The 10,890-nt window shown below is 38.8% G+C and overlaps 1 protein-coding gene across 3 annotated transcripts in view; it reads left to right on the top strand.

Annotated features, from left to right (window-relative positions):
• copz2 (COPI coat complex subunit zeta 2) overlaps positions 1 to 10,890 on the top strand; it is a 19,592-nt gene that overhangs the window by 1,858 nt on the left and 6,844 nt on the right. For 2 of the 3 annotated variants that reach the window (XM_035654359.1, XM_035654360.1), the window contains exons 2-7: positions 4,544 to 4,612; positions 5,901 to 5,985; positions 6,750 to 6,841; positions 7,169 to 7,224; positions 9,484 to 9,561; positions 9,811 to 9,862. In XM_035654359.1, coding sequence (XP_035510252.1) covers positions 4,544 to 4,612; positions 5,901 to 5,985; positions 6,750 to 6,841; positions 7,169 to 7,224; positions 9,484 to 9,561; positions 9,811 to 9,862 — 432 coding nt within the window. Of the gene's footprint in view, positions 1 to 4,543; positions 4,613 to 5,900; positions 5,986 to 6,749; positions 6,842 to 7,168; positions 7,225 to 9,483; positions 9,562 to 9,810; positions 9,863 to 10,104; positions 10,222 to 10,890 lie in introns of all 3 variants that reach the window. The other variant, XR_004796461.1, reaches the window with a different exon arrangement.

Raw genomic sequence — 10,890 nt, 5'->3', positions numbered from 1 at the left:
GAGACACATAATCTGTGAAAAAAATCTGGTTCCTTTGGCTCATTCTAGCAGTCCTAACGGAATTAGCAAGAATCCACCGGGCCTGAACAAAAACAACCAATCAGAGCCAAGAAAGATAGTTGGTTGTTTAGTCTCATTCCCAGGGCGTCAAATACAGACGCTTTGGGATCCTGGGAATGACACTCAACAATCAACTTCAAGCCTCCAACACAAAGTGTCTTATATCTCTCGGCTCTGCCTGGTTGTTTTTGTTCAGGCCTGGTGGATTTTGTTCAGGCCTGGTGGATTCTTGCAAATTCCATAAGGACTGCTAGAACAAGCTGGAGGAAGCTGATTTTTTCACAGATTATCTGTCTCATATACTACTGTCAGAACACATAGAAAATTTCAGCAAATATGACATAAAGTTATTTTTATAAAAGTTACCTACTGCAGCTTTAACACTGCATCTATAACACTGATTTACAAGTTGAATACATGAGCTATAAAATGTACCCTCACTCAGTTATCATTATCCTGTATTTGCCACAGTGGCTCCAGTTCAGAAAAGCTGCACTTGTAGTACATTTTGCTGGGAATACTTATGTGCTTTAACCCTAACCCTACTACAGTAATATTTTAAATGTGCAGGTTTACTTTTAATTTAGTATTTTTACATTGTTGACTTTCTACTTCTACTAAAATAAATGATTTACTTCATTACTCTCCCTCCAACCTCTCCTTCTTCTCTGTGTGGCTGTGTCTCTCTACAGGTGTCATTTGCATCAGTATGGGAAATAATCCATGATAGCCTTTGCTCACTTAAAAATATTCAATTTCAAGAAAAAGTCATGCATTCAAAATGTTATTTAGGGGCACTTGGGCAATTTAGTAGTGCATGTCCATAAAGTTGATAGACTCTTAAGAGACAGATAACCAAATGATCTGTGCAGTAGAAGCAGAAGTATCCAGACTCCCTAGAGTCAAGCTCAAAACAATACTGAAACATACATTTCCCACAATGCCACTCACTAGGCATATTTATTTCCTTCCAAATCCTGAATTTGAACTGTAGACATCATAGGGGGTTATTTTTGCAGACTTTGATGTTTTTGGTGTGGATGAGGAATGGTGAGGTAATCATCATGCAAACAACAACAAATATCTTTATTTTATGCATATCTCATGAGCAACAGGTGTCCACTCTTAAGGCAACTGTGTAATCACGTCCAGACAACAACAAAGTAATCATCTATAGGCGACAACAACTGGACAGCAAACTGATAATTTAATAAACAACAAACACTCCCATTAATTAAAAGGGGGAAAAAAATTAATAAAAAACAAGATAGAAATTTCAATTAAATGTATTAAAAGTGATATTGATTAATTAAAAATACTACCTATCATCATCAATAACACTAACATAAAAATAGAAGAAAACCTTTAATATTACTGACAGACACTATCATAAGTCAAAGTTGTTCTGCAGTTGGTCGTGATGATTCATTAAAAATGAAAAGAATAAGATCGTTTATAATGTTTATTTGAAAGATTGTATCCTCTCATGCATGTATAGGGCTCAGTTTAATGGGCAGTGAATTTAATATCTACTTATTATCTGCTAACACAAGAATAAAACTCCTGATTCATAAATCAACAACATTACATGCATTGATAGAAAAGAGGGCAGAAGCAAATAATTGTTGCCAAATTCGTGTTGAGGATTCTACTGTTTCTCGTGTTTAGTAATAACAATAATGCTGCACTCATCTGCTGATGGGAAAATCAGCAATCTGTGTCTTCCAAGTCATCTGGTACAAAGCATTGTATTCATTTGCAGATTTTTCTGAAAATCCATCCTGGAGGACACATTTGTTGAGTCATAGAATAAATCACCTTTAGTTCTTGTATTTCCCATTAAAGTAGACTAGAATATTTGTTTTCTTGCAGAGAGTGAGATGAGAAGACCGATACCATTCCCCATCTGTCCCATGAATATAAGGCTATAGCCAGCAGTTGGTTAGCTTAGCTTAGCTTAGCACAGAGACTGGAAACAGCTAGCCTTGCCCTTTCCAAAGGTAACAAAATCCACCTAACAATGTTTCTAAAGCTCACCAATTAACATGTTCTATCTTGTTTGCTTAATATGTTCAAAAACTAGTGTAAAAACGTACAATTTTGGTTTTACTGCCAGCTGTTTCCCCCAGTTTCCAGTCTTTGTGCTAAACTGTGCTAACCGGCTCTTTGCTCCAGCTACATACTTAAAGGTCCAGTCTGTAACATCTAGGAGGATATATTGGCAGTTAATGAAATATAATATTCATATATGTTTTTGTTACCCTAGAATGAGCCATTTTTATCTACAGTCTTCTTCTACGCAGTCCGCAATGTTGAACCGCCATGCTTCTACACTATCCCAGAACGGACAAACACTAGATAGGGCCTTTCACATTTTTGCGGCCACCGTAGTTTCTACTACGTGCTCAAAATGCGAGCAGTATTCAGTTGGTTACAATCTGCAACTACACCTCTAGATGCCGCTAAATTCAACACACTGGTCCTTTTCTTGGAAAGAAAAAAAATATATTATCTGTCCAACTATTCTTTTAAGACATTTCTCTTGCTCCATTCCCTCTGGAAGAATAATGCTTCCTCCTGTTTAGTGCCATAAATCCTTTGGTTGTATTCCTTGTTGCACCAAACCCAGTGCCAAAATTAGACTTTTATTAGTTTGAAAGAGATCACAAAGCTTGCTGGAAAGTACGGTTTTCCTCTAGTGTATGGGTTTTTAAAAATAGAATAACTGTTAGGGATCTGGTTCTGTTTAGCAAAACAGATGGAAGCAAAATTAATAGTCTGAAAGTCATTTTTTCTTCAGGTAATATTTTTTTTATGGAGGTCATTGTTAGAAAAACTGAAAGGTCTCAGCTATTGTCAGCTACTCTGTATCACAGCACCAGCTGAATGCATAGATTGTCCGTTTGTATATTGTGTCCATAATGTGGTAAAAAATCAAAAAGTAAATGAAAATTGCAGTTTAGACAACTGCCAAGACCAAATTGCAAGAAGCCTTGATGTTGTTTTTAGCGAACCGTCTCCAGACATCTAAATTGGTCCTCTGGTTTTGTCTGAATCTATGACCTACTTTTAAACATGCACACTAGAGAAAATCATTGTGTTTAAGCCAAACAGCCAACTTTTCCATCTTATGCATTTAGCTGTCATCTTGATCCAGAGTAACTTACATTTGACATTTGCACTTTAACTGAGGCTGAGGCTGTTGTTGGGCATGTGGTCTATTTGACTTAATGATTATCAGTTCTTAATATTAGTTTCAGTGTGCAGGGAACACAAACAGTGGACAATCCATTCTAATTCCCCCAGTTATTCCCAATTATGTGACAATTACAGTATGCAGTTACATTCATATATTAGCCATTATGCTGTTGATTTACACATTAGCCTTTAAGCTGTTAAGACATTTTAGTGTAGTGTGTTCATCATCATCCATCATGTTATGTAAAGAGCTGCTCCCCTAAGGACAGGGCAGGACCGGGGATCAACAGCCGGTTGCACCAGCTGTTTGGAAATTCAAACTTAGTCTCATAGTGTTTACTGAGAGAGAATTCAAGCATTACTTAATTTAAACAGGTTGCACCACTAACACTAATTAGTTCTCACTTTAGTTAGATCTACTAACTGCTAGCTGTAACTGGTACACAACTCTCTGAACCTATGTTGGCGCGCCAACTATCGGCAGTGTGCTCACTTGCATGCATGTGTGTCCTTGTGTGTGTGCACAAGAGCAAACAAAACAGGGGCCCACATGTAAAACCTTAGCTCCAGAGTGCTACTTCCAAGTCCAGTCAGTGTGCTTTTTAAGCATAACACCATACTAACTTAGACACACCATATAGAAATTAGGTTGTTCCAAAAAAAGAAAAAATGGCTTCAATTATAGCACCCATGGGTCCAAAAGAACACCGTCCCTTCAAGTTAAGCCAATAACAGACCAGTATATTGCCTGAGACACCCTCCAAATACATTTTCCTCCTCCCAACACTGGACACTGGATGTTGTAAGTTCCTGGTCTAAGTTCTGTGATACACTCTGACTGTGAATCTATGCTAGTCAGTGCATAACAGAACTTTGCCCCGGGTCTGAAAACTCTTCAGAAGGACAGCTGGATGGATGAGTGAAGTGTGTGCAGGAGGATGGTCAAGATCTTTGGCTATTTCCACACCAGGAGAATGAAACAGAATTAAATTCTGCAGAGATAAAAGAAACTACAAATGCAGTCTGGGGTCCAGTGTAGAAAGTGGCTGGACTGGGTGTGTGCGAATGTGTGGACCAGAGTGAATGTAAAGTAGGGTGTTGCTGGGAAAGCAGGCTTTATCTGGATAATAAAGGTTGATACTCTACGCTGGCCAGGTGTGGGAGGAATGGCTGAGCCTGTTAGCTGTGGCATTATGAAGCAGACCTCTCCCAGTCCTCGATGTTTCCCTGAGGTGACTCAGCAAAGCTAAAATATTTAAGACGTTCTCTGTGTTTATTGTTGCAGGAACCTTCCCTCTACACAGTGAAAGCTGTTTTCATCCTTGACAATGATGGCAACAGACTTCTGTCAAAGGTAAGGTTAAAGGGCCTTACCAGTGTTCTTACATTAAGGCCATTAAATACCAATATCTTACTGCACTGCAGACCTTCCAAAGTATACAAAACACAAGTTTAATTTCATTCAATGTAAAGCTTAACATGTAGTTTGCATTTGTTAGTAGTCCTTAAACCCCAAAGTATTTGATATGTGGATTACCTAGCCTTACCTATTTTTTTCCTATAGGGGATTCAAATTGTAAACCCTCAGTGAAAGGTGTTTTTCATAATTCCTCTTTAAGGAATAGTCGACATTTTGGGAATTTCGTTATATTGTTTTTTCACAGAGAGTTAGATTAGAGAATTGATTCCACTCTCATGTCCATACAGTAAATATGAATCCACTACCAGCAGCAAACAAGGAAATCAGCAAGTTTGGCTTTGTCCAAATCTAACACAATCTGAGGTGAATGAAAGCCAGCCTGTGTTTTGCCAGTTTAATTCTAAATATGTGAAGCAGCGGCAGTAGCAAATGTTGGAAAGAGCACTCTGCAGATTTACCATTGCACTCACGATATAGTGGCATCTAGTGGTGAAGTTGCAGATTGCCACTGCTGCCGTCTGTATCCAACGACCTGGGAATGAGAACTGACACTGAAGTGTGTAGGAGAAACCACGGCTGCCACGAAAAACGCAAGAGAGACAGAATTGGGTTTGTCTGTTCTGGGCTACCTGGTAGACTCCATGGAACTTGAGTTGCGGCTTGTGTAGATAAAAACGGCTCATGGAAATCCATAGCTGGAGTTTCCGTAATGGCACCAAACTAAACTCCTGTTTCCAGGATAACTGAAATGCCCGCTTGTGCTTCCGCTCATCTTTACCTGCTGCCATTTTCTCGTGAGTGCCCCATCAGTACTGAGCATGTGCAACACAGATGTGAAGGAAGGGAGATGACCTTTTACCACTTTCCTGATTGGGCAAGTGAGTTGCCCAAAGTGGCATTTCACTGCCCCGAGCAAGTGGACAATCCTTACTGTCATTACAGAATGTAAATACACTGAACAGCTATTTCTCTTATAACACAGACCATAAATGGTATCAAAAACATGAAAAAAACATTAAATAGTGAGGATTATAACTTTAATGGACTAAAACATGCAAAACTACTGGTATAGTCCCCTAGTACATTTTGCATATCTGCACCTACATACATCCGTTCTTATATGTTTAGAGGGACTACTCCCAAAGAGAATGAAACCCTTAACCCAGCAGGTTGTGTGCCAAAGTTCATTCAGTGCTTCATGTGCTGTATGTGTCTGTTTCAGTACTATGACCGTGAGCTTTACCCCTCCATGAAGGAACAGAAAAACTTTGAGAAGAATGTCTTCAACAAGACACACAAAGCAGACAGTAGGTTCCTCTCTTTCTCTGTTCTTGTGTGTGCTGGATGTGGCCCTCCCTGCGTATTGTACTGAACACTCACACACGTCTCCAATGTCATCTGTTACACATTCTACTGTCTAGCAGCCAAACACACATGATACTAGCCTAAATCGTTTTTTTTACAGTAGCCTTAGTTAGTGTGAACCTTTAAAATCAGGAAAATTGTGACTTTTGGGTCTTCTGCTAGCTTTTAAACCAATGCTACAGGTATTTGTCTGTTGAGTGAAACCAGATGGACACTTGCAGTTTCATTTTCAGGGTTTAGTAGGATTTCACACAGCTGACACCTGAGTCTCTGGCCTTGTTCTCTGTATCACCCACCCAGTATATTCCTCCTTTTGTTCTAAACTCCTCCTGCATTCCTCTCTTTTTTCATCTCTTTCTTCTCCCATGTCATGCTATATCCCTTCTCCTTCCCTCCCAACTCATCCTTCCTTTGTCCTGCTCTCCCCTTCCTTAAAGCATCCCATTACTCCCTCCATTTCTCTCACCCTTCCTTGTCTCCTCCCCCCCTCTATCCCCTTTCTACAACTTCTACCTTCTTTTTCCTGCTCATTTTCTACCCCATCTTTTCCCCTTCTTTTCCTCTAGCCTCCCTGAATAAATGGAGCTTGTTATAAATCTTCCATTAAATGTATTTTTGGATCCTGCCTAGGTGAAATAAAATGTAAAAAAGAGTTGCCTGTCCTTTTTCAAATACCTAACCCATCCCTCTCTTCTTCTCTCTGTAGATGAGATAGCTTTCTTGGAAGGGATGACCATTGTCTATAAAGGCAGTATAGATCTCTTCTTCTACGTGGTGGGAAGTGCTCAGGAGAACGAGGTAAATTTAGTTTTCTCTGTAAAACCAATATTTTTTACAGACAATGATCAAATAAAATTATTTTAGGTGCCACAGAGCTCATTTTCTGCAGCAATCCAAATCCAACGAAAAAAAACCTTTGGCTTTTTGTCAAGGACGAGGCTGTCTTCCGAGTTGGCCTAAGAAAAGACGTCATCCCTGCAGAACTTTATAGTTTGCTAACACGTTTGCCATATCAAGTTTTTAGCTTGCTCTTGAACTGAGTAAATGAAGTAATCCACCTTTAAGATCGAGCTTTGTTATCTCAAAATTGTCCTCCTGTTTCTTGTTTTTATTCTCTCTTTGCAGCTGATGCTGATGTCGGTACTGAACTGCCTGTTTGAGTCTCTCAGTCAGATCCTCAGGTACGTTCTCTCATCAAGTCATCAAGCCAAATGTTACATCATAGACAACGTGAATTATTTGATGCATTCAGGATATTGAAAAATTGACAAAAATAAGAGACATCTTACACAGAAATGTACTATCTGACAGCTTCAGTCATGTTGCTGGAGTGACAATAACAATTTTCTGGGGCTGTAGTCGACCAAAGAAAATTTTGCTTTGCTAATCAAAGCTACACAATATTGCCAAGAAAATGAATTCCTGCACTTTAGCCATTTGGTATTCACACGTAGCTAAATCGTTACCTTAATGGCTTTGTCTATAAAGTCAATTTACATACGGCAGGAACATACAAACACACAGATACATAGCAAAACAAAGCTTACGCAGTATAAAGCGAAACCGCTCCGGAAAAAACAACGTGAAAAACATCATCATCATCATCAAAAAACACACTGCTCTCACAACTGTCCCTCAGTATTACCAAAAGCCCACGGCCTGAGGCAGTAGCCACTTAGCAACATGCTCAAGCAAAGTTCAGCAGGCTAAACAACACAATAAACACTAAAAGCCATAAAAAAAATGGCAAAACTTTTTTTTCTCAGGTTTGAGGTCGGGTCACGGTCAGCCAGTAATGTAATCAATCCATCATTGAGCCTTAACAGTAGTAAAATGCACACACATACACACACACACACATCAAAAATAAACTTTATCCATTCCGCTCTTCTGTCCTCTGACGCTGGGGGCCAATGTAGAGGTTTTTTGACACAATGTAGAGGACATTGTGTCAGTTAGTTTGGGGATGCCTAAATGTTCAGGAAGTTAAGTTCTGCAGTCTCCAGGCTGCCAAATAAAGTTGTGAAGACAGGGGTGTTTTGACTTCCTGACTTACAGTGTTGTCTATTAAACCATATGATTATAAAACCATTATAAAAATAGTTGTTGAGTAAAACATATTTAAATATTATTTTCATACATAATCAATTATGTCTTACAACGTAGTCTACCACCCAAAAAACTAAAATACAGCAGGTCTACATGTGTCCCTCCCGCCCCTGAAAATAATGGATTAAGGAGTGCTTTTTGCTCATTGAAGTGACACCAGGGATTGTCTGACCAATGAGATTGAGAAAGAGCGTATCGATCAACCAATCGAAGGTGTCAAGCCTGCATTTATCACCTACATTTCTTCATGCACATGCACTGTCATGATATTGAGGCATTCTCATGCATGTAGTCTCAGCATCATCAATGCTAATCTCCACACTAACATTGCCATCCCTCCACCACAGCCTCTTAGGGACATAATGGGTCTCTCTGTTGAATTTGATGTAAAAGTCAACAGCAGTGTGTATTTTTTACCTGAAAGACATTCATGATATAATTAGAAGAATGTTTGACAAACAACTCAGCTGAATGACGACAATATGACACCTAGTTCTCATTTTTACATTTTAGATTTTAGAAAATGCCAAGATGAGTTTGCAAAGCCATCTGTGTGTGTGTGTGTGTGTGTGTGTGTTGCACACCAGGATGCCTCACTGTTGACTGCAACATTATCAGCCAAACAGTGGCTTGATGTGGTTGCTATGGTAACCGATGCAGTAATGCAGAGTGTAAGCGACAGAGACACTGAGAGATAATATTATTATACAGTATGAAAGATTATAGGTTATTCTAGGTTGCACAGTTCAATATGTAAATGTCCAGAATGTAGAATTACAGTGTAAAATCAAAAAAACTGTTTACTGGTCTCGTCATTTATTTTAAACTAGAATAGTAAGTAGTCTCCATGCAGGCCTGTTAATAATGTTGTTACACAAATACTGTATCATTGTATTCAAAGTTCCATTTGGTGTTGTTGTGTCCTGCTAATTAGATCTGTTAAAGTAGAACAGAAGAATTAGATTTTTATAATGGAGGATATGATGAATGGACTTTGTGGATCGGTTAACTATTGTTCCTCAAGAAATAGTGCCACTGTAGTTCCACCAACCTCCACTAAAACCACAAGTAGTCATTTTTACAGATAGAAGAGCCAGACTAGCTATTCCCCCTCCTTCCAGTCTTTTTGCTAAGCTAAGCTAGCCGTCTCCTGGCTCCAGCATGGATGTTTTCATCTAATCCGTCCCAAGAAAGCCAATAACTGGATTTTCCAAAAATGTTGAACTGTTCCTTTCCTTGGGAGAATGATCAAAATGTTTGAAATTAAATATGATATTCAAGGGGATCCAGAGTATTATGGACTGAGTGTGGCTAATTGTTTTTTTCTGCAGGAAAAATGTGGAGCGTAGGTGTTTACTGGACAACATGGAAGGAGTGTTCCTGGTTGTGGATGAAATCATTGATGGAGGGTAAGAGAGAAATAACGTTTACAGCTGATTCGAGTTAAAGAATGTATGTAATGTGCAAATGTTCCATTTATAAAAGCAACTGAAACACAAACACATTACAAAAACCTTGTGTAATTTTACTGTCCATTCAAACTATCTTACACATGAGCTACCTTAGCTGTTTAGTCTATAAAATGTCAGAAAAGAATCCCATAAATCCTCCTAGTCCTGCTTGTGCTGTACTGATTGGTTGCTTTATCCTGTTGCCAGGGTGATTCTGGAGAGTGACCCCCAGCAGGTCCTACAGAAGGTTAACTACAGGGTAAGATGACAATCATTGCCCTCTACCAGTCATATCAATGTATTTATTGATTTGAATCATTGGGAAATCTAATGGAAACCAAATGTTATATTGTATAAAACAATCAGAGCAGCTGTTTGGCCTGTTCAGAAAGACAACGTTAAGACTCCCACAGCTTTTCTCATCAGCTCCTTGCCTACTCTTACCTGCTTTACCTTTCTTTCTCTCCCTCTCCCTGTCTCTCTCCCTCTGATTGGTGTCAGCTAATGTCAGAGCCAGCCTATGGCTTCGTCCTGTTTGATTACATCACTGGTAACCTAGAGGGACAAACAGACAAGAGCCAGCTGCTGTAGACAGACAGACAGACAGACAGACAGAGGGTGAGAGAGAAATGAACAGAAAGATAGTGAAGTGGAGAGAGAGCAGGAATGAATGAGAGTGAGAAAGAGACAGTGAAGGGGCGCAGGAGGGATGGGCGAGACAGATGAGGTAAATCCACGGCGAGAGAGCATGCTGACTAACAGAGTGAGAACAGAGCTTTTTCTATATTTAAAGTAGTGCTGTCACAAAACAGATTTTCACTACATGATTATCATGGCCAAAAGAATTCACACTAATTGCGATATCTATGAAAATGAAAATGCTATATGTAAATTTGCCTTATTTTTTATATATCCTTTTTGGCAATTGAATTGCAGGAGAAAGAGTCTGTGAAAAAAAACTGTACAAAAGTGTAACAACAAGAACAATTACACTGAGTGTGAACCACAAAAAGACAACGGAAAGAAATTAAAATTATTAAAGAGCACTTTACTTTTACACAATATTATCATATGTGTATTGTAGTCCCTTCAGACATGTATCAAGATACATGCAGATAGTCTGCTTGGAACAATAATGCCTATCTGATATGTTTTATCTGCAAAAAATATATTATATATATATTTTCCATATTAAAATCCTTAAAAAGACATCTACTCCTTCTACCTCATTAAAAATTCCAGAATCTCTGAATATGCAAAAATGTGTTTTCCTGCTGGACACAAGAT

The sequence above is a fragment of the Morone saxatilis genome, unplaced genomic scaffold, assembly GCF_004916995.1.
Source record: "Morone saxatilis isolate NCDOM2014 unplaced genomic scaffold, NCSU_SB_2.0 Contig14, whole genome shotgun sequence".
NCBI lineage: Eukaryota > Metazoa > Chordata > Actinopteri > Moronidae > Morone > Morone saxatilis.
The sequence above is the reverse complement of the archived record's forward strand: the minus strand, read 5'-3'. Positions and strand labels throughout refer to the sequence as shown.